Genomic DNA, 27654 nt, shown 5'->3' on the forward strand with positions numbered 1-27654 from the left:
GTGCGCGGCGATCCCCCTCCAATGGCAGGCAGGGGGGGCGGGGAGCGCGGCGGCTGCAGGGGGACGTGAGGCCCGTGAGCTCCGTGCGGCGGTGGCGGGTGTCGGGCGTGAGGTGCGTGTGGCACCGCACGGCAGGGAGGGAGGGAGGGGCTGCCTGGGATGGGATGGGCCTGGATGCGGGAGTGGATGGAGGCCGGGATGGAGCCTGCCTGTCAGTGATGTGCTGCTCCGTGCTGAAGAGCCGTCTGTGTGGGGCTGCTCCCCGCCGCTGTGGTGGATATCGCAGTCAGCAGCTTGCCCGCCCGACCCGTAACCCGGCGGTACCGCACGGCTGTGTTTGCACGAGGTGTGGGGCTTAAATAGTTCTTTTCTTCTTCAACGAGGCTCATAGGTGTCCTGCAGTCGTAGCGTAGTTTACAGGAGTGACCAACAAACAGCCCTGAGCTTTAATTTCAGCCCTGTTAATTGCTTTGGCCTAGGCTGTAAGCTGACCAGCAGCCCGAAATGGGCACAAAAAGACCAAAAAGACCAAAAAGACCATAGCCAGCTGTGTACAGGGCTCAGTCCCACAGCTGGCCAACGCTCCCAGCCCATCTGCTAGTTCCAAACCTCCCAGCAATATAAGGGGGTTGTTGTATCCCTGACTTACAGCTGCTGAGATCAAAGGTGATTTGGCTGGTATTCATAAACACATAAAATGTTGCTTAAACATTGCATACACTCCTTCGTGTGTTTTGTCTTAGATTAAAAAAGAACAGCATCCTTCCCAAGCCCTGAGGCGTGAGAAACTCCCTGCCCAGAACTGAAGGGACAGCTGCAGTACAGGTATGTTACTAACTTATCACCCAGCTGCCATCCAGATTGGAAGGTCAGTACTAGAAAGGTTAAATTTGAACTTAAGAGATTGAGGTGCATTATTGGTTTCATTGCCCTGCACCCAGGCCTTGCACGGACATGATACATCTGAAATGCAAAGGTCAAATATGACGCTTTCATGCCTAAGAACTGGATGGAGATGAGACATGCTACGTGATGCAAAAACGTGGCTTTAATAAGATACGAGCTTTGAGAATTTTGCCTCAAAGGGTGACATCTCCAGGAATACATCTCTAAAAGAAAGGTAATCTTTACCCTCATCTGGAAATAGATGTTATTGAGATATCTTTCTCTAGAGTATGCTCTTTCATCTACAAGTCTACTGAATTTGGATGCCAGCTCTAAGTTTCTGTGTAACACCACTTAATTTGCGTCAGCTCAGCATTAATTGTGAAATATACCTTACTCACTCTGCTGAGCACGGAGAATTCCATGGGTTTCTGCATGCACACACTGTCATAGTTTGAGATGTAGGCAGAACAAGCAAAGGATCAAGCTCTCTCCATCTTTCCAAGACAGGCCTAGCTGGTTCGCTTCATTCCCGTGTGGTAAACCATTCTTGCAGCTGCTATTTAATTTGCATCGCACCTTCTATTGCCAGGCTTTCTGCATCCTTAAAAGACCCCTTGTATATTAATGCAAGACAGGCTTCTTCTATACTTAGAGCGAAGAAGTGAGAAGTGTCTGTTCTCCATGGAATTTGGAATGGAAAGAGCTGGGATTAAAAAACGGGACTGAAGCTGGCAGAAGTTGATACTTTATCCTTTTCTGTTGTTGTTACCATTTAGTTCTGCAGGGGGGAACAGGAACAGGACACCCAGGATTCCAAGTCTGTAATCCCTAACTCCTGGGATTTGATTGGCTAACAGCATTCACAATCCTAAATAAAAAGGCAAATGTTGTATGTAGTGCACAGGGAGAATTGTGCCATGGCAGAAGTCTTGCAAGATCGCCACACACTCTGAAGAGTAACAACAAAAGGTAAAATACAATCGATATTCAGTGCTACCAATAATTAAATTTGTAGCTCTGAATCCTGGAGAAAGGAGAGGCAAAATACTTCATAAATAAACCAAAGAGTCAAACATCAGTGATTTATTTAATAGCCCAGTGGTTAACAACCCCCATGGGCTTTAAAAGATCCAAATTCAGCTTCCTTCTCTGCTTGTGAAATCTTTAAGCATTCCACCCTCACACTGAGGCTCTAGTTGTTGTGCATGTTCTTGCCTTCTACCCTCTAGCCTTACAAATATTATTCTTACTACTTGTTATGCTGTACCTGATGGAAAAGCTCAGCAATAGGAAATGAGAATAGAGAATTCATCCATCCTTTCCAAATCCCACACAAACGTGCTGTCTTCCCTCATGCAAACTGTTTTCAGAGGCAGGACGTGTGGATGTGAATTCAGCAGGGGTCAGTCCAGGCCACCCCTTCTGATGGTATGTTTCACGTTAAAAACTGTGGCATCTATTGATGTGCCTCCAGTATGATGTGACAGCAGAATGAGGCTGTTACATGAGCTTGTGCTTCAGCATCTAAATCCCGTGTAATTTCTGTGTTAGATTCTTGTATCCTTTTGCAGATCTGTGCAGTGCAGATCTGAATTGACAGAGCAAGCCCAAGCAGCTCTGTGAAAAATCAAGGTCCTGCTGTTTTGGGAGTCTCTTGTTGGCCTATAAGATGACGCAATAAGAACTTTACTGCAGCGTATCTTTGGTACTATGGCCTTCATTTGCTTCTCCCATCTTATTCAATATTGCTACATTCAGTCAACTTTCAATGTATTTGCTGTCTTATCCAGATCTCTAGAGCACCTCTAGAGAATGCTCGATGTAGCAGCTAGAAGTTATGGATTTGTGCAGGTGCTTTAGCATTGCCATCGTATATTTACCTTGTATTGCCTGTTGACAGTTTCATAACAAAGGGCTTAATTATGTAATTTCATAATGTAATTTCATATGGATAAACAGCTCTGCTGCAGGTCTCAGTAAAACAGCAAGAGCAACATGGGGAAGAGAGAATCTAGGACTCTAAATGTGACTTCCAGCAGGCTCACTGTCAGGCCTTGGGTGAGGTTGCTTTTCTCCTCCTGCTTGCTGTTTTCTGAGGGAAGTCTGTTTGCTCCGCAGCCAGCAGCTCGCTGCTTACTGAATGCCAGGGAACACCCAAAAAAAAGCCTGCCAGTTCTGATGTTGGCTGCTTTGAAGAACTCAGAAAAAGCTGGCTCCTGTCAGAGGTTTGGACAAAGTGGGCCAAGTTCCCAGGCATGTGGGAGAGGAATTGGTCGGGCTGTTTCAACTTCAGAAAAACAAAGTTAAGAGAATCAGAGCCTGGAAGGATCCTCAGGCCCTGCAGTCAGAAGGGTTCCTCTGCAATGGGAAATTAGTAGTCAGACAACTAACCTGCAGGAAAAAAAAAGGTTAATGCATTCTTAATTAAGCAACTATTGGTCTTGTCATCAGGTTGATGAGCATTTGGAGAACGCGCAGAAATCCTCTTACATAGACATAGGACAGGCCCAAGCTGTTTCTCTGACCACAGTAAAATATGCGTCACCATCCTTCTCCCACATTTACACAGCTAACCACAAGGCAAAAACTGCTTCGGAAATGCTTCTGTCAGTTCTTCCTCTCCAAGCAACCGAAGCTCTGATAAGATACAACTTGGAAAACTTCACCTTGTGGTCACTCGTCTTTAGAGGGAAGTTTCTATAGAGCAGGAAGAATGTTGTATCTGCCTACACAGATTTATGGCGTTCCATCAACATAACGCTGCGATGATGATGAACTGGAACAGCTTAAGGAGAACATACTGGACAGGTGGCTTGGTTTCAGTAGTTAACTTTCAGGTATTTCAAAACTTTGGCAAGTTTCAGTGACGTTGTTTGTACCATATGTTATTTACACGGCTTTATGGCCAAGGATGAGAGCAACAGCCTTGTAAAGAAATGAGATCCCTCTGACTTCAGCCAGTGGCAGATGCACATCCACTATCATCATAGGATCCAAATGATGAGCTATTTTTATAGCGCTTTGGAATGCTTTGACTCCTGAATTGTGTATTTTCACCCTAAACACTCATAATTTTTGTTGTATTTGACCTTCATTTCTCGTTCCCCCTCACTGTAAAGGGAAGGAGACGAGGCTCAATTTCATTTTGTTGGTGAAACCTTTATTCCAAGATGATTTAGCTTTCTTGGAAAAAGGCACCGTGTCAGTTCTCACAACTAATGTTTTCTGTCCAAGACACAGTGCAGGGAATGGGGCAGGTATTTCATGAGCTTCCACCCCTGTTTTCAACCCAGGGCTCTCAGCAAGCAGCCTTGCTCTGCATGGCTGGGGGAGGCAGGGGAGCCCAATGGGGCTGCTTGAAGGCATCCTCACCATGCCAGATAACATGATTTCTTCCCACCGGGAGAAGTGTTGCAAACATCTCTCCAAGTGGAAATTTACACACAGGTATCTTTTTTTTCCTTACGTTATGAAAGAACACAGAAATAGTTGTTATTCTCTAGATGGGGTGTTAACAAGTCACAACAAGCCAAAGCTACAAACATGTTCATCACTGACGGAGGAGGATGGCTGGAAAAAATTGTGCAGCACACCACGCTTAGCGCAGTGCTGCCTGGCTGCGGTTTGTGCCAGCCACTGCTGCCTCCAAACATTGCCATGTGGCTGCAGTGGGCACTGGGTGCTTTGGAAAGTTGGCGATGAGCCCACGGGGGTGGAGGGTGCTGAGAGAAGGACAGAGACAGGTGGCAAGACTGCACAAGGAGCACTAAGTGGAAGAAAGCACGACTAGTCGTTGTCTTTGGGCTGCTGGGAGAGCCCGGGTTGGAAAGAAGCTTGGAAAATCATGAAGTCCAACATTCTGTGAGAAAAGGGAGCCCAGATGAGGTTATCAAGCACTGTAAGCAGCTGCATCTCAAAAACCTTATGATGGGGATTCTTACCATATCACTGGGGTGATTGTTCCAGTGATGGGAACTTCTCTGCGTGAAGAATTTCTCTTATTTCAAGACAGTAGTTGTTTACTCCTGGGTTAGACAGATTCATTATTTTTGCTCATTGAGTTTAGTGTGTGCTTTGCCTTTTCCTCCTGCCATCTAACTGATTTTACGTGTATCACAACAGAGCCCACAGACGCACAGTAGAAAGACAGTTTACCCTGTAGCTGCCAGGCAGGATTCACCATGCGGATAATAACTAGTGAAGCCATTCACTCCTTGGTTAAATGTGGAAACTAATTTTGAAGTGAGGCAAACAGAAGCAAGTCCCTCACCTGCATTTAGCTACTATGAACGCCCTTAGATGAAGGACAGAAGGATTAGCTAGAGGAGTTTCCACAGAATCAGTCTAAACAGGAAGGCAGGATGGACAATACAGCAGAAATGGGGCTGTTTCAGAACATTTCACTAAGTTTTGGAGAACTCAGCCCAAACTAAGAGTTAGTACTAGTCATGGCAGTGTGGTAACTAATGGTAAAGCATGCTGCCAAACACAGCTACTGTACCACCTTTGGCAAAGTATGGCTGCATGTCACATTGCTGCAGCACACTGTTGCCCAGCCTGGACTCAACCTCAACACAACGCTCTTGCTTTCACTGTCCCAAGAGCTGCTCTGCCTTCTGGCTTCCTGACACCTTGCTTTGCTGTTCCAGCACATAGCACAGGGTAGAGAGGACAAGCTGGGGGGTTTCCGAGTACTCGTGTGGCAAACAGGCAATCTCCTCGACTTCTTTCCACACGTGGACAGTGATTCACAGAGTCCTAACCATTTACTTTTAGTAGTCAGTCTAGGGGGCAAGCTGAATCACTGCTAACTTTGGATGCTGACTGACCCTTTTCCTGCTTTGTTATGGCTATTGATCCTACACTTGAGGTCAGTTGAGAAAGGCTACGTAATCTGATCTCTAGTATCTATATTTGTGTCATCACAGCTGGAGAGGAGGATTCACAAGTGACTGACACATATCTGAGCTCAGCTGAGGGGGCACACTTGCAGTTAACGCCTCTGGAAAAAAAGACACATGAAGAAATGGTCCAGATATCCAGGTCAAGCCCTTCGTTTGACCCTCAGCGAATACTTCAACTCCTGCCTGTAAAACAAAGCTTCAGGTGATTTTCTGCTCTATCATGCTCATGAAACCTGGCTCCTAAAGAAGCGCATGGAAAGCCTCACTGGAAGAGCAGCAGAGTGATTTCAACACACGCTGCATGCTGTGCACTGTGAAAAGAGCTTGCCTTCAGGCACAGAAGCACCAAGAACCAGCACTACAGGTTCACTCCCAGAGTGAACTCTCCAATGTTTCCAAAGGAACTTCTAGCCTGGAGGAGCACAAGGTGTGGGATCAGAGATGTCCCTTTACTTCAGCAGTCCCCCTAGATACAGAATGATGAAGCGTGTGACTGTTCTGTGCCATCCACTCCATGAACTTTAAGAACTGTCATTCTAGTTTAATTGGTGGCCTGCTTTCAAAACGCAAGGGGCAGTTCCTTTCCTGGAAGCCAGATCTCTGTTCTCTGCAGCAGATCTTCTATTTCATGATGGCACTGAAAAGCGCAGAGACACACTGACAGCAAATAAGGTAATTTAACCCTTTAGATAAGTGCTTTGGTTGCGGCTTCATGTTCCCATCTAGCCCTGATTTTCCCACCATTTCTATCTTTAAAACTATAACTGCACTGCTTTGATAATCCCGTATAGAGAAACCCTGTTTCTTTTTGTAAATCTAACCTATGCCTCAGGTATATTTTGTTTCTTCTAACATTTCATTAATTCATAGGCTAACGGTCTACAGACTGTAGGCTCTATGGCTGAAAGCATGTGCTGGATTTCTGTTCCCTGTTAGTTCTCCACACAACCCAGAGTTTGGTTGCCTGCGTGATGAGTTCTCCAAAATTAGTCACAGCGTTTGCCATTTTGGTCCTTGGTTTGCTCACCCTAATCACAGAAAGCCAAAAATCACAGATATATATATATTTTTTTCTCCATATTAAGGAAGAAAATCCAATGGTTTCCATGCCTCTTGAAACCTGCACATAACACGGCTGTAAGACAAATTATTAGCACAATATTTGGAAAACAAAAATAGCTCTGATTACATTTCCAGGAATATCACAAAAGCTGTGTTTGGTGGGGCCTTAAAGATATGGCATGTGTTTTCTGGAACGGTAAAGGGGCAAGGAGATCCTGCTGGAATAAATCCTGTTTGCGCTACTATCATTTTATTGTTATTAACTATTTGTTGGTACATCAAAGCTGTGGCTTTACAAATAACCCTGACTAGTCAGTCCTACCTGCAGCCCTAGACACTTTGCCTTGCCTTACATTGGTTCTGAATAACAACTTGAGTTCTTCCAACACAGCTCTACCAAGTCAGGGGGAATTCTAATTGCTTATATTTAGCTTTGTAAAGCTTGAGGACGGGGACTGCATAAGTTAAAATGTTGGACTGGTTTTCTACACTTGCTGTTACTCTTCTTAAATGCAATTGAGCTGTAGAGTTGCTCAGATTTTATGCTGGGATGAGCAAAGGTTCTCCTTGGTTCATACCAAGCAGAGACGCTGGAGAAAATATGCCTAAAGCTTTCCCTACTCTGCCTCCTCCTGATTCTTCAGGCCCTGCAAGGCAGCAGTTATGGAGCACTAGGCTTCACACCATTTATTTCTGCGCTGTCTTAACCCTGATTTGGCCTAGAAGCTGCCACACTGTTCAGGCTGCATTTGAGAGGACTCTGTTCTGGAAAACTTCCACTCCCACTGCTTGGCTCCATACCTGGCTCAGGTTTCTATATCAAGAAGCTTAGCAAGTTCCACTTCATAGTCTTGATTTATTTATATCTTTTTAATACTGAGCGATAAATAGTACTGAACTCTGACACCTCCCAAAAATGTGCTCCTGGGCACCTGTCAAATAAGTGAGTTGCATGAGGGAAAAAATAAACATTTCATATTCATTTAACTCCTTGACAGCTGAGGGCAAACATCTTGAATTTAGTGGGAAATGAAAGTCTGTAGCAATATGATGGAAGTGGAAGGAAGGCATTAATGTTGCATATCCCGTAGCATTAGGCAGGCTTGCCACTACATTTTTGCTCCTGGATATTGCTTCAATCTTACACAATAGGGATTGTTCTGTGCCCAAGCAACACTTTGGTCCAGATGCAATGAAATACTCATTCTAAACTGGAAAGAAGGTGTGATAGGGTAGATGTAGGAAAACAGAAACATGTGGCATCTCCTCTAGGACTTCAAGCTATGGAGCGACACTTACATTAAGGTGATGATCCTCCTAACCTACCTGACAGCTTCACATCTTCATGGACGCCTATCAACAGCAGTATTTTGGACTTTTCCAAGGTCAGACTGCAGTTTAGCAGAGCATGCAGCAAGGTGAAGTCGGTGAGTGCACAGAAAAGACAGACAGCCACTTTGCTACACACACACACACACACACACGCTTTAAGATCACTGGGCTAATTTCTCACGTAGCCCCTAGGCTACAGTTCATCCTTTTTGAAGGGCCTAACACAAATCCTTTACCATCCTGTGCAACGTTAACAACATGCACAGAACTTCACTTTTATACGCAAGTGAAAATGTTCCAATGAAATGAGAGATCACTCAACATCATTTTAAAACTCTTGTATGTGTGTATATACAGACATATACACACACACACTCACAGTGAATATATATTAGTAAATACATATAAACATTTACACAGTTAGAACCACTCCAGTATATACACACACAGTACGCCCCTTCACTCACCAAGAAAGTACACGTCGCTGCACTGACAGAATCCATTGCTCAGTCACCTTTTAAATTAATTTATAAGTTATGCAGAGTGCAGCGAGGGGCCAATCTTTTTAAGCACAAATGTACATAGAACTCAAGCTCTATTAATGATGCTTCAGTAAGAAGGATCCGCGCCGTTTCCCTCATATATCAACTTCACTTTCAGAAAAATAAATAATTTCTAACAATATGCGACAGCCCCGTTAAGCCAAGCAGGATTTTCTTGTATATAAAGCATTTCAGATCATCTACACCGTGCAGTATAAAATATAAAATCACGATTGCAAGTGATTGCGTTTTGATTTGGCCCCACAACTGTTGCTGTTAAAAAGAAAAAGAACAACTGATTTATATAAACCTTAAAAACCAAGCAGACAGTTTGTTTCCAGAGGAAAACAGCTATCAGTAATAACTGGTTGTCTGCAGTTTTTACATTCAAACATTGCAAATGTAAGTAGTAAGAACAGCAAACTAAACCAAGAGCAATAATTGTGTACTTGTCCAAACTAAGACACACAACTCAAAACACCTGATGTGCTCTCTCAATTTGTTTGAAGCACCTACCTGATGTTCTTGTTAAGAATATCAAAAAGTACATTAGCTTGAAGATGTCTACAGGAAAAAAACATCTTAAAAAGGCAGACTTCAAAGCCTTGTCTAAAAAGGATTCTCAGACCTGAAGTTCTGTATCTCTCAAAGACACTGCATTGTTCAAAAAAGCCCTGCGGAACGTTTCAGTTTGAAACGCTGACACCGATCAGCTGTCAAAGAAAACACAGCTTGTTTGTTACGCACTCAAGTAAGAAGGAAAAATAACATATTACAGAACTAGTGCTAAAAATGACCCTCAGGGTAGAAATAAAACGTTTGTAAAATCTGAAGGAAAACAGTGATCAAGTACTAACGGTAAGGATGGAGTCAGGCCTGGTTTTGTCCACTGGCAACACAGTGTGATTTTTTGTTGTTTTTTTAAATGAAGTCACTTGAGGCTGTGTCAACGTTCCCAGCATTAGCGGTGCCTTACATAACATCACAGCAGGTCTGTGTTTGCAGCCCCATATTTTGATACAAATTATGACAGTCTTTTCAAAAGAGTTCCTTTTACATTAAATAGCTATTTTAAAATTTGTAATAAAAGCTCTTGCAACAACAGTACCAAAAACTAGGTAAACCGAGCTTCAGTCAGCGTCAGAGGACCTCTTCATAGAGGGATGGTAAATCCTCCTCTGGAACAGTTATGATCATGTACAGAAATGAGACCAAAGATACACACAGGAAGTTACAGGTCAACTGATTTACTGGGAGCTCTGCAATGATTTCCACGCTGAGGATCCAATCTGCTTAACAGTCAGCCCTGCCTTCAGCTGTTAGCTGCCCGGGTGGATGCACCCAGAAACAGAAGCCTGATGTTCAGACATCTAACTGCTGTTATCCCATCTAGAACCGTGGCAGCCATGTCTCACTTGGGTCAGAACAAAGAGAGACAACTGGGGCAATTACACAGCCTAGCTTATGAAGTTCGGCATCACGCATCAGTTTAGTGCTCACCACGAGGTGTGACACACTGCTCTGTTCTCTGCGTACTGCTGTGCTTTTCTACTTACAAGCAAGACCCACTTTCACTACATGTGCACGCAACACTTCAAAAGTATGAAGTGCCAGCAGCTCCAGAGCACAGCAAAACTTGACTGCAATTCCAAGGCTAGAACGCCTGAGCTTCTCAAAGCACAGATCAGACCCTTCATCTCTCCAGTACACCGCACTACATTCACGTTTCCATGCTCATAAGAGCCAGCGTGCACATTAAATAACATTTAAGTAATGCTCTGACACCTGCCATGAGCCAGGTTTCCCATTGGAGTCCAAGAGTTAGGAGTCCTGTGAAAAAGTTCATCTTAACATGTAGCTAGCTTTTTAGTACACATCATGTCACAGGGTTACTGTTTTCCTTACAAATATATGGCACTAGGTGAAAAACGTTATGACTTATTCCAAACAGTGTACCATACTTCACAGCAAAGCTTAAAAAGAATTCTTCAATTCCCACTTGTTCTAAATATACAGCTGGTGGGAGGCCAGGGTGTCCATGAACGGTCGCACCAGGTTGTCTGTCGAGAAGTAAAAGATCAAGCCGAAGGTGATGGAGATGGGAAGAGCAGGCAGTGCTTTCTTAAAAACAGCCAGTAGTAAGAGAGTCAAACATAAACCCTGCCAGAGAGAATAAAAACACAAGGAAATAAAGTAAGAAGCCCAGAAGCAAACCTCTGGTAACAATCTAATATATAAGGAAGCTAGATACACCGTACAGAAATTGAAGCTTGCCTCAACTACCAGTGAAATCAGATACATTTCCCCACATCTTCATCTTTCTAAACAGCTGGCCAAGTATTTTCTTCAGCGATCTTGGAGCACAGCCCCAGAAATCAATGTAAACAACTTGCACTGACATATTGAGAGGTTATTTTATTTTCAGATTATTTTACATCTTGCTCTGCAGCATTCTGTACCAATTACTGAACCAGCAGATAAACCATGTAGTCCTGTTGAACTGCAAGGAGTTTCACTGGACGGTTCTATCACACAGCAGCACATACTGCTACCACCTTGTCACATTTCAAGGTCTCTTGTGGGGGGGTGAAGAGGGAGGTGAAAATCTCCTGCTGTTCATTTGACTGGGTTGCTGATTATAAGAAGTGAATTCTGTTTTTATTTTGCGGCAGGCCAAAATCCATCTCTTAGAAAACATGTGAAAGATTTTAAAGGTTTGGGATATACAGTACAGTTGGATGAAGTATATTTAGGTATGAATTATTTGTCTTATCTGAGCCCTTTTATCTTCCTTTATGATAATGAAACTTCAGATACAATGCTCATGCTGGGCTCCCCCAAACATCCATTTATTAGGGATCAGCAGGTGGGACTTCATTTATTTATTTTTAAATCCCTGTTTCTGTGCTGCATGGCTGGCTATAATCCAGCTGACTCTGTGGCTCTGATCTTCACACTCTTCATGGACCAGATCTGGCCTATTCCACAGTGTAATTAAAAGATACGCCTGCTGCCTGGACACTGCAGGGACAGTTTTGGAACCAGAGAGCCACACAGCAACAGAATTATGAAACTGAGAAGAAACCAGAACAAATTTAACTGCACCTTAAAAGACAAAGAGTAGCGTATAATGCCTGAGAGATAGAGGAGAGCTTTCCCCACAGTAAAGGGACCCTGGGAGGCACCTGTGTAAGCGTCTCTGACCTATGAGGTAGGACACGTCAGGAAAGGTTGACAACACACTATTTGATTGATCAAATTTCTAGTTCCAGTGCTCTCTGAGCCATGTTCTTCATAACACATAACTACAATTCTCTATGCCCAGAGTCTAATCAGGGAAACAGAAGATCAAGAAAGACACAATAATTCATTTTCTTTTGTCTCCTAAAACTCCTGCTGCTGCTCTTCTTCTTAGTTTCAACAAGGCTGCTAGTATAAAGAACTAGTTACTGTTAATAATTTTCTATTCAAAAGCATATAGTCATGAGATCTGTCAGGCCTGAGGCCTTAAGCAGGTACAATATGATAGTCAACTACTTTTACTCAAAATTTCCATGGATTTTTAAGTCTCCTTATGTCCTCTGTTCTTTTTTTTTTCCAGCTTGAACACAAGAATGAAATGTGCCTTTATCCTCTTACATCACAGTTCTCCATAGCGAAAGGGAATTAGTTAGCCTCCTCAACTACACCTGCTCATCAACATGGAGTTCATAATATTAACTCTTGTTTCTGACGAAGTCCCCAGTCTCTGGGGGAACTGAACACTGAAGCAAACAGGCAAGCAGTTCAGCAGTTTGCCGTGGGTCTGTTTGACCAACATCATCTCCACATTTGGTTCTGCTCTGAGGAGTCCTCCCTACCAGCCTCTATCACACAGCTTCTCCTAGAAGTCACTTAAAGCCTGTGTTTCTAGACAAAGCATTGGGCTAGAAAATCCACGGACGCTTTCACCTGAGCACCCAGGACATTACCTGGAGTGATTTAGCAGTCCTTCGCTGTTTGTACTTCTGGTAATATACTGTTCTGCTAAATATGACTATAATAGTTTCAAAAACTTGCTCACTTACTATGAGAATGGCTACAAAGCAGGCCAGTGTAGTATTCCAGTCTCCACTAGGTGTGGCAGCTGCTTTCCCAACCAGCACACTGTAAAATATGAAGTCTCCAAGGCCCAGTTTCACACCTCCTGCAAGAAGATGAAGGGAAAGAAAACAAGTCTTACTTCTCCTGTTTGGTTTCCTCCTTTTTTGTTTCCTCCTGAACCAAGTCTTGTTACCTTGGGACCAAGTGAAGGTTGCTATTCCTGGCTACCAACCAAGATGAACCTCTTGCATTCTGCTCAGAGGCAGAAGGGATTACCTCCACGGATTACTGAGGAAGCCAAGGCCAAGGCTTCCAACACTTCCTCGTGCTGCCCTCCAGCTGAAGAAGCATGGAGACAGAAAGGAAGGGGATGGAATGGGATGAAGGAACCGCTTAAGGTGTCTTGCATAGCCAAAGGTATGTCACTGGAACCACAAACCCAGAACAGATACTGCAGCAGCAAGAAGTAATGCAAGAGTTAGGATAGGACCTTAGTTCCTCAGCGAGTCACAGCTTTTCAAATAAACTGCAATTAGACCCAAATGAGTTACAGTGTTAACCACCATGAGTAAAAATATCAGGCCCTGATCCTGACTGCGCTGAAAGCAATATATGAAGCGTCTCTTACGTTCCTCCTCTTCCATTTCCTCTAAAGTGATGGGATGGCTGGGAGCAGGGCTCCTTGTGTCCAAAATCTGGGAGTCTGAATGTGAAGTGCTACTGTGGTTCTCTCTCCCATCTTCTTGTTGGTTCCACAAACACAGGCCAAGAATAAAAACAAAACAAAACAACAGCTCAATCATAGATATTCAATGTATTTGATGAAAACATGCATGTTATTATTTGGAACAGTCCAGATGGCTGCATGCTCACAGCTCGCTTGGCTGCTATCCAGGTGTTCAGCAGCCTAAACAAGTGAGTAAATGTGCAAAACTAAGCATTTATCTACCAGTCATTACAGACAAAGGGAGTTTTCACCTCAGTTCTCAATCGGTGGATCAAACTGTCAGACATGCTAGAATCTGCTGTTCTGTGCAGCCTAAAGTGACAAGTGAAACCGAGTAAAATTAACACATACTGCCTTGTTGTTACTTCTTTAGGGTGGAGGTGCTCAGGTAGCAGAGCAAAAAAGTGGATGAGTAGGAGAACAGCCATTTATGAGAAAAGTTCTGCCCTGAATCACACTGACGTTGGAGTTGGCTGATCACGCACAGGTAAGCAGACGTTTCCTTCTTAACACACAAGCTTTTTTTGTTTGTTTTTTTTAATCCTCTTAAGCACATCTAACCTGTAGCTTTCATCTTTCCCATGTGCTTTCAGAAGCATCTGGTCTGTGAGACATTACTCTAGCTGACAGTTCCTATTTTTCAGAAGCACCCATACAAACTTTCCAGTTCACACCAGCCTGGTAGGATGCTGCCACTGCAGATGCAAGCAGACCATGACCTGGGACACACAGAGCTTCCATTGATGCATTCAGTAAACCCAACAGTGTAGTTTGCTCCTGCTCTGTGCTAGATTTAAAAGTAGGACTGCGTACCTGTGGTCTGTTGTATGTCAGCTACTTCAGCCTGAAAATACGTAGTATGTTCCATTATCAAACGTATTTCTTTAGCATAAAAAGCTGCTCTGAAGTGCACTGGGACCAGATAGGAAATGCTTGCAACACCAGAAGTCAGATTTTATTCAATTGCCCTCAAAACTGCAGTTTAATTTTAAGAAGGAATAAGCAGTGGCACACCAATTGACAATGTAAACTTGGAATACATCAGCTACTGCTGTGTAACTGCACAAACCTTTTCACAAGGGTAACTGTAAGAATGTCCATTCTCTTTATCAGAGCAAGCCAAATTGAACTTAGAGCTGGGTTAGAGCACATCTGTTTCATGGCATTTGTTTGAACACAATACATTGAAATGCACTCAAGTTCACCAGTTCACTGGCATTACTGTTATGAGCCTATGTTGTAATTAACCATCACCAGCAGGTAAAGCTGTTAAACAAACAAAAAACTCGGGACCCACTTCCATCTTTGACTTCAGTACATCTCAAGATGGATTTCTGTTCGTCTGAATAAAGACAGCTTGAATACTGGAACTCCCAACATCATCTAATAATCTTTGCTTCCAGTTCAAAGAACAGGTTTCAGAGCACCATTAAGTTCTGCAACTAACATAGCAAGGCTACAAAGAGAGTGTCCTTTGAGATTCAAGGGCTTGCATTTACTTGCAGTCTTAAGCATATTGTTTGCATGGGCCACTGATCTATACAGGAGAGCAACATGCAAGCGTACCTGCATCCCATGTCTGTTGGCTTTGTCCTTTTGCTGCTGTGTCTGGTTTTGCCATTCCAACTGTCCATATCATAGCAGCTAGAAGAAAGAGAGCAAGTTATCAGCTGATTAGAACACTAGTCACTGTAGCTCAGAGCAGTCAAGTATTTAGCTATCGCTGAAAACATAAACAGTTCCCCCTGTAAATGCTACTGATTCTTAGTTTGTTTCCCTAGTTCCTTAGAAGGCAAGGTCAGAGCAAGAGAGCGCATCTGTTCAGTTTTTAAGAGTCTCAGAGCACAAGTCAGTATTGCCTTCTCTATAGGCTGAAGAAAGCAAAAATACAAAACAAGAGTCCTCATGTCCGTTGTTTTCCTTCTGGTTTCTATCTCCTCTGTTCAAAAGGAACAGTTGCACAGCAAATGATGCTAGTACAAATGTAACCAGAGGTTAAGTTGGATGGCATACTCCCCCTCTTTTGCTAAAGGTAAACCACACAAGCAAAGGAGACAGTGGAGCTCAGTGCCAGTTTTCTCTCTGCCTTTTTCTTTGTTATTATTTTTCCTGTCAAAATACGGGCAATTTCTGTTTTGGTTCCAAGAACAACTGAAGAATGTTTGTGGGTTTATTCTTGAGATCCCTAATTTAAGAAGGGATATGAGCCATTCTGAGATCAGTGGACGGGAACTCAAATCAGCTTTTATTTAAGCGTACATCAGTCTTCCTGTTTTCACTGCAGCTAAACTAAACTAAAGTAACTAACAAAAAAGCCAAGGCAAACACAGTGTCTGCTGTTCCATTACAAGTTCAGCCAACGTGATGTTTTCACATCTAGAGATATCTACGGAATGTGGTCTTGCAATGGAGACGCTGACGTTCTGCACAAGAACTTGTGGTTCAGTGTTTATTATTTGTTGAATTGCTTTCTTCTTTAAGGAAACTCTTACATGTTAACTGAAACATCTGGGAGACTTCATCTAGGTTGTCTCAGGCCAATCTAACCGAATCTCAATTAAAATGCACTTATATTTCACTTCCATTCCAAGCTGAAGCCAACAGAACCTCTACTTGGAACACAAAAAGCATTAATATAGCACTAGATACTTGAAAAACCATAACAGCCAATTTGTAGGCATTCCCAGCAAGGCACCCAATATTTGGAAATAACCATTCATCTTAAGGAAGATGTAATGGAAGTCACTGAAGTCCATGAAGGACTTGAGCCCTGATCCTGGGAGTCCTAAGTCTCCCAGCTTCTACCTAACCTAATCTTAAGCATACAAATGCCTTTGTGGATAAGGGCAAAGGACATGATCACAGCCAAGTAGCCTACAAAAGCCAGCAAAGGGATGACTGATTTTGTTTGCAGAACAATATTTGAATAGAACCACTTGAAGGGAGCAGCCACGCAATGAAAAAACAAAGCAAGTACATTCTAAGCAATTCCATATGTACTGGGCACAGAAAAGAAAGCTACAGGAAAAGATGGAACCTCATTAAATAGTTATGGTATGTCTATAAAACATGTGCAGAAGGAATATGGGTACTGAGAGGGCACCATCTAACTAAATACATTTGCAAGCACTGCTGTCCACACAAGGCTTTTGTATGCAGAACCAAGAGGCATGTTCTGCAGTGTATTCATAGAAAGGCAAACTGACTTTTGAATGCATCAGCTTCACAAGGCAAACCTGCCCCTGCTGCAGCTAATTAGAGTTAATGCCAATATAAGTGATAAACAAGGCCTTCCACAAACAGTGTGCTACAGGACATAAATGCACACCAATCTGAGGGCAAGGAACTAATAGTGCTTACTATAGAAATAGTGCTTACTGATTTGACACAGAAAAAGGCTGCAAGATTAATGTGGTTAAAAACATTAATATTCTAATTTTACTCACAGGAATATATTAATGCAGGAAAGATGGGCTCGTTTCTCTCCTGTGCAGTTTCTACCAGCATTCTTAGTGGCCCCTTAGGACAGAGAACAGCAATCAGATCTGCAAAGAGAAAGGGGCCAGACATTCTCATTTTAAGCTGTAACGCATTTTACATTCCTAGTACTTGAAAAACTATTCCTTCCTCATACTGGCATCTATCAGTATTTACTGATGACTTCCCGAATGGAGTTTTCTGCCACACTGTAATTCCAGCTGCTAGTCTAAAGATGTGTTTCACTTATATACCATCCCCAGGGCTTAATATAACAATAAGAGTTTTCGTTGTGTTAATACTTAAAAAACCAACAAACAAAAAACCACCTCTTGAGAGCACATTATTTCTATGAAAGTAGATGACCGCATTACACAAAATAGTTAATTTAGAGAAGGAGACTACTTCATGTTCTACAATCTGTCACTGCATATACTAAGTCTATTTCTCAGGTGAATCAAGCCCTTTGGTCCAATTCCTCTTTGCTTACTCTCTCTCTCTGTGTCACAGCTCCTCACCAATCTAAATGTTACCTTGCAGATACCTCCTGTTTTGCAGGTTCCCTTCAGACTTTTAACTCATACCAAAATCTATTATTTCTTCATAACTGGTAATTGAAACCTGCAAGACTACCAGGTTGCTACTGATAAAAATCCAACCATCCTTGCCAACCAATTAGATGTGGTTCAGTACTTCCTCAAATCAGTGTTCCACTCTAAGGAAGGAAAAACACAGTAAAAGTACAATAACTACATGACCAAGCGAACAAGAGACAAGTGGGGGATCAACTTAACCACCCACCTGCCCCTTTCTAAAGCTGGAAGTCTGATAAAGTCATTTTCTGAATTACATGTACAGCCCTGAGATTGCCACAGAGTAATTTCTCCCTGAGCCTTGAGATTCACAACCTGGACTTACCATAAATTGAGATTGCACCCAGAATCACCCATGCTGACCACTCAGGTAGATATTTAATGAAAACCAGTGCCATCAGAGCACTGATCATAATGAGATACGCTTGCTGAAGCTGCAAGGGACCTTTCCAGTGGATGCAAATCATTCCAACAGCTCCAAAATTCCAGATGATTAAGATAACCGTGGGGTAATCCATGGCCACGTTGTATGTCTTCAACACTTCGCTGGAATACAAGATGGAAATTCAGAAGAAAAAAAAAAGCCAAACCAAAAAACCTGACACAGAAAGCATCTTACTAGCTGTAGTTAAACAAGCCTCCTATGACACCAAGAGGAAGCAGGACAGAAGCAGGCCTCATCACAAGAGGGGAACCTGATTTGCAGCCAGCTGGCATTCTTAACTCTCTGTTCCCTGCACAGGAGATAAGCACCCTATGTGCACAGGCAAGGACCACGCTGCCTTAGTCCTGAGGTGATCCCAAGGATTTGAGCAGGCCAGAATTCAAGAGCAGATTTAACACAGGCTTTACAACGGTCTTTAGCTAAAAAGTCAAATACAAGTAAGCCCACCAGAACTATGATGTTCAGTACTGGGGATGAATTAGAAATATAGAAACGAGAAGTTAAAAACTTGATTCTTTCTAAGCTTGGAAGCAGTGAAATGAGCTTTAAGAGATACAGCCTGAGAACAATACACTTCTGTACAACAAGGTTCAGTCAGTCCCATTATGTTTACTGTATGACTTCCCAATGAATTTTATAGAGTATGTACTGTAATAATCAGGCACTGGCCATTAAGGACCAGTCTTTCATTATTTTTTTCAAGGTCAGTTTGGAGAAGGGGAAAAACATTTTGTTGGGGATTTTCTTCAAAGAGGTGAAAGAGTTAGTTCTGAACTGCCAGGTTACCTGCAACATCTCTACTTACCCGAGATATATGTAGGTGAAGAGGAACAGCAACATAAAAGAGGACAGGATTAGCCAACCATGGATGAACTATTAAGGGTAAAAAAAGACAGTGACTGAAGGTGCTGTTCCTCACTGCACAGTCTGCAGCTCTGCATGCACTACTGACAGAACTTTGCCTTGTCTGACTTTCTTTTTTCACTTCACCAGTTTCCAAAGACCTTCCCCACAGCTGGTGAAGGAGGACAGGCAGCCAGTTGCTCCTAGTTCTCCCTAACTCTTCCATTCTACATTCCATCTTTCTCATCCACTGGCACCTCCACAGACAAAAATAATACTAACTCAGCTTGTCCAGAATTTCACACAGCATGTCTACAATTTCAGAGAAGGCAAACAATACAACTTAGTCCATAAATACAAGCTGCCACATTTTTTTGACTGTGTGGAAAATACTCAGACCTGAGCAGCACGAGTAACAGGCCTTGTTTTAATATCCTAACATTTGTGGCAAAAAAACACTCCGGGGCACAGCTCTACCACTGCTAGCAAAGACTTCTCTACATTGAGATTGTTGCCGTGGCTAAGTTGTGCACTATCCTGTGTGGTGCCTTAATCTCACTGACATGCAAGCACTTGAACACGCTTATAGAATATGTGTAGAGAGGGCTCTGTCATGAATGCTTTACCTTGTAGCACCGGTATTTATAAAGCACAACTAAAAACACAGTCATTACAACGATGACGCTGATCATTATGATAGTGTTCAACACCGAGTTCAAGAGACGCTGACCCACAGATGGGGTATCCTCACTGAAGGGGGTGTAGATCCTGCGGTATAAAGCAAAGCCATGTAAAGTACATACATTCTCTTCTAAATAATTGCCCTAAGATAAAAATAGATCTGTCTGTATGTGGGAAAGAAAGGGAAATATGACCGCCAAAGGCAGTAAACGTGAGATGTATCCTTTGAAGGGGCCGGGCTCCAGTTAATTATCAACTAAAGATTAGTTGTTTTTAACAAAAGCACATTCCTACGGTGCAGCTGTGACTGGCAAAGCTCTAAAGAAAAGCTCCCAAGTTTGGGAACTTCTCTCCAGGCCACTAATTTTCACTTCATGCCTCTGGACCCTCTTCACAATAACAACAAGGATACATCCCAGGTGCTGCTCTGCAAAAGGGGCCCCTTCTTTTCACATTCCATAGCAGTGTCATAGGCTATTTTACTCCTTTTCATCACATCCCTCCCCCTTCTTTTTTGGTTCCATTTCTCTACCCACCATGACAAGCACAGTTAGAGCCCCAGGAACACTCCCGGGCACAATCAGCAAGAGCTAGATGGAATTATGTATCCACACCATGAGTCTTTAGGAAACAAAAATGTCATCAGGAAATGAGGCACTCATCCAAATGAACATGCTATTCCCTGATTGCTGCCAGCCACTGAGTGAACAGACTAGGAGTTAAGCCTGGATCTTTTATACCACAGTATGAAGCACCTTCATTACTATGCTACTCACAGGCCAATGCCTAATGACAGCGCTAATGAGTCAGTGCAACGCAGGTACAGAAAAAAACTTACTAAAAGTATGCTGCATTCATCTTTGTAAGGTCTTGGTATGCTTACACAGCCACCTTTAGCTGTGTAAAGGCTCCCCCAGCCTGCCAAGAAAGCAATCTGTGTACACAGATGTGTGTGCGTGGAACATATGTGTAATACTAGGGATCCCATGGACTCAGAGGCTGTTTTGAAGACCCCACTTACAGCTGCCCGTTTTTCTCCGTATAGAAGCGCACTGACTTTATGGTGGCGACGACAACAATCATACAAAGGGTGACAGGCACAAAAAGCATGATTACATGCTTTGATCCATATTTCAGAGTCAGTTCCTCCTCTTCATTTTCCAAGGCACTCTCTCTCACTCGAACATCTGAGTCAGACGCATCCTCATCAGCGACATTGTTAGGGCTACGGCTGCTACCTGTTTGCCTCTTCTGAAAGGAAGAATTTGCAGATACGTAAGTCTTTTTCCTTTGTGCTCAAAGCTTCATTCCATCATATTGCCTGAGGCTTCTGTGGGCAACCACAGCACACCAACTCGTTCCTAATAAGATGGTACCAACTGAGCAACGCAACTAGAAATTCCATTACAGACAGGCTAAAGCAGAGCTTTTAAAAAAGAACCATGAATATCTGAGGGCCTATTCAATGCATGTACGGAGAAACTGACACGTGCCCATGAAGGGCAAGGTGCAGAAAACTGGGAGAGAATAAATTGTATCTAAGGTAGTGTGAGTCTGAGCAATTCCTGCTCCCACAGCAGCACTGTGCTTGCTTTACCATGCTGCTTTACTAGTGGTAGGACTAGGTTTTGTTTCTACATTTCTGGCAAAACAAAAAGGCTGGAAAGGATATCCTGCAAGAGTCACATGTACGTCAGGTCCTGATTAAAAGCTCGCATCTTTACCAAAAGGAAGGAAAGGGGAGGAGTATAGATGAGTAAAAGGGGGGAAAAGTCACAGCAGAGGAAATAGGAACATGCATTACAGCTGCTGGCCGAGGGCAGCAACAGCACAGGCTAAAGCCAACCTGCTGGGAGTCGTTACCCCCATTGAGGGCTAAATTTATCCTCATAAACCCACTTCTTCACACCCAAGAAGGACGTATACGTACCCGATGTGTCTGCGCTTCCCTTGTTTCTGAGGCTTGCAGACCATCCTGGTAGGAAGGTACCGGAGGGCTCTCTGCAGACATCAGAGATGTTCTCTCATTACAGGGCTCATCCTCACTGTCCGAGTTGTTCATGAACGTGATCATCGTTGTTATCACAGGGAGCACTCAGGAGCAGCACAGCCAAGCACTACACAAGACTGAGAGGACAAAGGAAGCCAAAAGAAAGAGAAACAGTAAATACTGCAGTGCAAACAAATGGAAGCCTGAAAAAGAGGCATGATTTCAGCAGGCAGGCTGTGTGACTCCTAGTTGCTGATTTCATCTGCTGTCACATCAGACACGACAAAACATTCAGTCAAAATCATTTGCAGTTAGGGAGAACAGCAAACACAGCACTGACCCTACTGGACCTGGTCAACTTAGCATTTTTTCCTCTGCCACAGCTGAGTTTCTGCCTCTGTTTTAGCACCCTGACATTCGCAAAGGAGGTTTCTCAGTGCTTCATATTTGCATATTTGCATATTTTTGCATGAGCCAAACAACACTTCACTTCAAATGCTGGCTGGCTGCTAAACAAGTTAGAGAGCTCAGCTCTTGCACAACACTCCCACAAGCGTTAACAGGTAGCAGAAGTTTCCTAGTAACCTGGAGCCTCAGCTTCACATAAGCCACTAAGCAGGAGCTATATGCTGTCTTCCCTGTTTTGACTGTTGATTAACCAGATGAATTTCAGAAGCAGATCCTCTCTTTGCCCAGGAACTGCGGAGAAAAGAAAGGGGAAGACCTGATCTTTAAGTGAGCCACTTCTTTCCCTCTCCCTCACCTCTCCTTATGGACCACTAATCCAGCTCAGGGGAGAAATCTGAAGAAGCCACGCGATTTGGACACAGTCACACCTGAATCCAGCACTTGCAGGCAAACCGGTAGATTTCACTGTCTGCCAGCGAGCCTGAGAGGTCAGAGTAGATGCCTTGAAGCTCCATGACAGGTTCTTCCTTCATATTAAAGAAACTAGAATTCACTTCAAGGGATGGAAAGAGGGAGGAGTGTGAGGCTGCGCTGCCTTTCACAAAACCCTGAACACATCTAACACCTTCAAGATATTTTAGAAAGCAAACCTCATTCCGCCCAAGCAAAGAATTTTCAGACAACTGTTCCTCCCCTGCCTTCTCTTTAAACCTTTCCCTCTCATTTTGTTCCTCTTTCAGTGATAAAAATGGCACATTTATGGGAAACAAATGCAGGGACAGCCCTGAAACCAGGCCTGCCAGTTTTACAGTGATACCATGTTCTTTCTGAGCGAGCTACCTACATTTCTGTGCTGTTTTTTTTCTTACTGAGGCAGAAGTCTCCACTCGCCAGGTACTTTATGTATTATCCCCACTCAGCACGTGGGGGCTCTTAGATCACAGCAGAGAGCCCAGATTCTGCTTCAGTTAGAAGATGTAGGCCTTCTTTAAAGTTGTACACTCATATAACATGCAATCATTCAAGCGTGACATACTTCTGGCCCTACCTACAGGTTAAAATATGCGCACCACGGGATTCTAAGTATGTAAATGTCTGAGCTGTAAAATTTAAATAATTCTTAAAACTTCCTGCTAGTGTCAAGAAAGCAGGGAAGGGGGAAAAATAATGATAGATTTTACTCTTTGATAGTTTAGGACCAAAATTCAGGTTTTAAGAACCCAATAATAATAATATTAAAAGAGTTTCTGTTATTCACTCTCAGAAAGGACAGTGGCAAAGATATAACAGTACTTTCATCAGCAGACAGACTCACACCTGAACTCTGCTGTACCACCCCTTGTTTAGTGAGCTCTGCTTTCAGCGAGAGGTGAAACTGTCCCCAAAGCATTAAGGATTCGACTGGAGCCACTGGCCCTCAACAAATCCTCTCAACAAATCCTCTGAAGTTGCATTCACAGCTGCCTTAAAGTGACCTAGATCTGCGTTAGTGCCAAGGGGGCTGTCCCACCATCCTCAGCTTCTAGTGCAAACGTCAGGTGCTCATCAGAAATCCAGTTCTTTTGAAGAGACAATGGGCATTTGTTTTCCATGGTTTTTGTAGAGCCAGGTTTCAGCAGAACTAGCACCCATGCTGGCTCCCGAGCAGCCCCACTGCCAGTGCCCACAGTAAGAAACAAGAGCAGGGCCAAGCGAGGGCCCTGGATGAATGGCTTAGAGAGGGAACCCTCTGCTGCACCACTGGCCCCTTATGAGTCATTCTAATGCCACCATTCATTCATCCAAGCTGCACTACAAACTGGCACCAAGGCTTTGGCTTAAGTAGTCTCTCGTTTAAGGAAGGAAGGATGGACCTGCCTGGCAACTCTCACAATCGCTCCCTGAGCACAGACTGAGCAAAGGGAAAGGAGAGGAAGCCTCTGCCCTAGGATCTCACTTAAAGAACGGGAAGGAAGCCAAAAAGCACCTGACAAGCAAAGCCACGCTCTTCTGATACTGGTTCTTTGGATAAACAAAGAGAAAAGGTCTTGCAGATATGACTTCTGCCTCCCAAGGATGCCGTGTCGGTATTCAGGCAACTAAAGAGCACTGTCTGCCAAAGGACAGGAACAACAAATGCCAGTCTTCAGACTGACTCTGTAAGCTCACTTGGAACGCAGGTCCGAACAGACAGGCTCTAAGATTGCCATGCACGTTTCACTTTGCACCAGAGCACAAAAAATAGCAGAACCGGAGGTGCAGCAAAGACCTACAGCCTGCTCTGTGCTTTTTAAGGCCCAACGCCACGTCCCAGCGCCGCTCACGGCAGAAAACAGGTAACTGATTTTCTACTTGACACACGTACTGTAAAGCCTTATACATACGCACACAACCACGCAGCTCACACCAGCATGAGCCAGCAAAGCTGCCGGATCTACTCGCTGCCGGGCCCAGCGCGAAGCTGAGCGGTCGCACACAGTCCCAGCGGAGCGATGCCCCGTGCCGGAGCCCCCCGCCCAACCCTTAACCCAGCCGGCTCAGCCGGAGACCCCGCAACCAGCGCCCGACCCGCGTCTCCACCCCCGGTACCTGCGCTCAGCCCGGACCCGACCCGGCCGGCCGCCCCTCTGTCCGATCCCATTGGCTACAGCGTGTCCTGGACGCACCGCTGGCCGCGGGGACGAGTGCCCTGCCACCGTGACTCGCCGCTGTAGCTGCCACTCAGAGAGTGTCTCCACCCATCCGGCAGCATCCTGCAATAGGAGAGAAGGGTGGGAATAGGGACGGAGCTCTGCGCACCCATCCCCCGGCGGTGGAGCTGCCTGTCATGGCGGGGGAGTGGGGGCTGTGGAGACAGATAGAATTTGGCTCAACTCTTCTGTACAAGTGGATAATACGATGGCAAAGGATACTTCAGTCCATCCTTTCCTGAGAGATGTTATGATTCAGCTTTCAGACAGAATCTCCCTTAACATGTTTGGGTTTTTTTTTATCACACTTGCTTTTTTCCTAACTGCATCACATGAGAAGCATCTGACCCAAGAGCATGTTAAAAGACTCTTTTAACAGCTCCCCCACACGCTGTATTATATGGCCATCGCAATATTTCTGCTTTTTCTCTCTTCTTTAAACAGATCTACACAGTCATTTCCTTGAAGGATCTCTCACAGATAATGTGAAGTATGCTGGTTCCTAAAAAGGCCATGTAATGAGCAGCATCACAGCTTTTTGATCTGGGGGATCGCAGTGCCTCACTGAAGTACATAAGGACATTCTCTGGGGTTGCCATAATTTGATTCCCTTTTGTACCTTTACAGTAGGAGATCTTGAAGAGTTTTTGGTCACTAACTGTTACAGTCATCCACATATATCAGAGGAATTGCAACTGCTTTATATCAGGAGGCATAAATAATATCTATAAATAAATAGAGCTACTGACACAAATTCAAATGCTGGGGTACACCCTTGGCTCTCAAACAGAAACAGACACAACACCATCTTTAAAAACAAAACAAAAACCAATACAACAGCAGTAGCAAAAAAACAACTGACATAAAAAGCCTCTTGTGCCTTCCCAGAAGGTCTGAGTAGGGTCAGGCCCCGTATATCCGAGGTTCTGTGCTAGAATAGACAGTACTTCAAAATACAGTCACAAAATATCCCAAGCCCCTCAGTTTTTATTGTTGAAAGCACATCCAAACTGTATGGCACTGAGCAGTGGGCAGCTGACACTTTGCTGGGAATGTCCAAGCACTGTATGTCTCCTGTGGTATTAAACAGATCATTGTAGTCCATTGATTCCAGCATTTGTAGCATTATAGAAGCTTTATGGATGGCTGCTTTCTCATGTATGTGAAAATGAGTCAAACATGAGAGCTCAATCAAACAGACAAAGCCAATATATTAGGATAACAGGAACTAAAACTGCTTAGATGTGCAGTCAGAAAGCAGTTGGTGGTACATCCAGATCAATGCAATACCAGCAAAGTCTTGCTTTGCTTTGAGCCTTTCAAACTTTGCAGGACCATTAAGCACAGGTTTAGGGCAGGAGCAGGACTACTCCAATTGGAGCTGCAGCAGAGGGAATATCCAGCTGCCACAGTGCCCGCTGTGTTATTTAATCTGCTTTTTCTGTCTCTTTATGTATTTATTTTTTACAGTTTTGCTAAAAAGTCAAATATCTCCTTAGGAGACAGATACATTAATTGAAAAGAAGTATTATGGCTTTAATGGTTGTTATCTCTTTGACCATCCAGATCTCAGGACAAATCCTTCAGACAGTCTCAGGCCGCAAGAAGTCAGCAGACCTGTTCACATGACTGAGAAAACTTTGAGTTAATACCACTTTGCACTGCCTGAAGCCAATGATAAATCAATAAGGAATTCAGCTGAAATAAGGTCAGTCCAAGGAAAAAGGAAAACAGAATGTATAACAGCTCTTTAAAATGCACATCAGACAAAACAAGATGTTCACAGTAACAACGCAGGTGACCCTGAACGATTTACTTGGGCTCTCTGCTTGTGTAGTCACTGGGGGGAGAACGTGGATGAAGGGTGTAAATTATACATTAAAATTCAAATAAATGCTTCCTCTTTCTATTTCAAGGAGGTTCACTGCCTCATATCCTATGAAAGAGAGCCTTACTGTACATACACTAGGGGGCAGAGGCTTTCTATGCATGGGCGCAGTTGTAGCTAGATTAGCTGTTCAACATGCACACATTTCCAGTCTGAACTCCATTACACTACGTGATAATCCTTGGAGATTTTATTGTCATCGGATTCTTGCAAAACACATTGGGTGGTCCTATAGCCCTCCGCTGAGATTTTATCTGTGAATTGTCTCTTGTTACAAACCTCCTGACAGTAGCAAAGCAAATGTTTTGAGACCTGTTTGGCAGATTACACCACGCCATTGGGGCACTTGGGTTAAACCCTGCCCATTTCTCTTAGCGCTTAGTTCTCAGTGCTGGAGTTTCAACAGTAGCAGCAATGGCAAGAAACCTGAGTGAATAGAACGAAAAGACATTTTTCATTCCCCTGCATGTTAAATGGAAAAAATGTCCTATTTTGAGTTTTGTTTTAAAAAACAAACAACAACAACAAACCCAGAGGGCTTTATTTCCTGTGATTTCTGAAATTCACTCCTGCCTTCATGTTGAGCAGCATCTTTCCAAAGGATCTGCTGTCACACTTCCGTAAGCTTCTCTACATGGAAACACTTAGCATAGTTTATCTTATTAACTTTTAAAGTAAATTAATTAAGTTTGTTTTAAAACCCTTCCCCTCCAGCAGGAGCAGCCATTCCTAAAATAGCCTTCTCTGGCATGTAGTTTATTTAACTTTGCATTAATAGCATTTAATCAAGCCTTAAATTAGGTTTTAGAACCAACTAAGAGAAACTGGATCAAGCCAGTCTGATTTTTCAGTTAAGCAGTAGCTGAAAGTCATTTCATTTTGAGATAAATGAAGTAAGAGATTTTACATGGGAGTTTTCTACTGATCAGACAAAGAAGTTTTAAGTTAAGCCTACAGTTAAACCACTGTGGCTTTCAAAACCATAGAGCTTTATTACTCTTCTTGTGCAATGAAACTGTAAGTAAGTTTAAAAAATGCGCTGAAAGATTTATCTTATGCATCAAGGAAGTTCAGGTACACATCTAAAATTAAGAAAATAGTAGTAATTGTACCTCCTCATCC

General features: G+C 43.5%; 1 protein-coding gene and 1 long non-coding RNA gene across 10 annotated transcripts; one reads left to right on the forward strand and one right to left on the reverse strand.

Annotated features, from left to right (window-relative positions):
- Nucleotides 1–2: 2 nt before the first annotated feature.
- Nucleotides 3–26559, forward strand: LOC107310898 (uncharacterized). Of its 4 annotated transcripts, none has more exons than XR_001553794.3 (6): nt 3–112; nt 744–825; nt 5817–6464; nt 12330–13228; nt 13912–14025; nt 26211–26559. It is a non-coding gene; the product is annotated as an uncharacterized LOC107310898 (long non-coding RNA). The 4 variants fall into 4 exon arrangements; XR_014944485.1 differs by having other exon boundaries at nt 86–346; XR_014944486.1 differs by lacking the exon at nt 5817–6464.
- Nucleotides 8510–24605, reverse strand: PSEN2 (presenilin 2). Of its 6 annotated transcripts, none has more exons than XM_085542774.1 (12): nt 24544–24605; nt 22153–22266; nt 21508–21704; nt 20599–20828; nt 19523–19664; nt 18859–18926; nt 17934–18154; nt 16985–17083; nt 15105–15182; nt 13440–13550; nt 12796–12914; nt 8510–10888 (listed from the first exon to the last, which is right to left on the reverse strand). In XM_085542774.1, exons 3-12 carry the CDS (start codon nt 21649–21651, stop codon nt 10733–10735), a joined length of 1368 nt encoding a protein of 455 aa, XP_085398900.1. In that variant the 5' UTR covers nt 21652–21704; nt 22153–22266; nt 24544–24605; the 3' UTR covers nt 8510–10732. The 6 variants fall into 6 exon arrangements, with proteins under 6 accessions (XP_085398900.1, XP_085398899.1, XP_085398903.1 ...); XM_085542773.1 differs by having other exon boundaries at nt 13440–13553; XM_085542777.1 differs by lacking the exon at nt 22153–22266 and having other exon boundaries at nt 20694–20828.
- Nucleotides 26560–27654: the final 1095 nt, after the last annotated feature.

This window comes from Coturnix japonica, chromosome 3, assembly GCF_054131305.1.
Source record: "Coturnix japonica strain WE chromosome 3, WE-NBRP24, whole genome shotgun sequence".
NCBI lineage: Eukaryota > Metazoa > Chordata > Aves > Galliformes > Phasianidae > Coturnix > Coturnix japonica.

Excerpts from the sequence above, each read along its gene's own strand:
- PSEN2 (XM_085542772.1), bottom strand. The coding sequence starts at position 21,651 with ATGATCACGTTCATGAACAACTCGGACAGTGAGGATGAGCCCTGTAAT. Across the intron at positions 18,155-18,858 it reads TTCACCTACATATATCTCGG|CGAAGTGTTGAAGACATACA; the intron begins GTAAGTAGAGAT and ends CTTGTATTCCAG. Across the intron at positions 12,915-13,439 it reads GGAAATGGAAGAGGAGGAAC|GAGGTGTGAAACTGGGCCTT; the intron begins GTAAGAGACGCT and ends ATCTTCTTGCAG.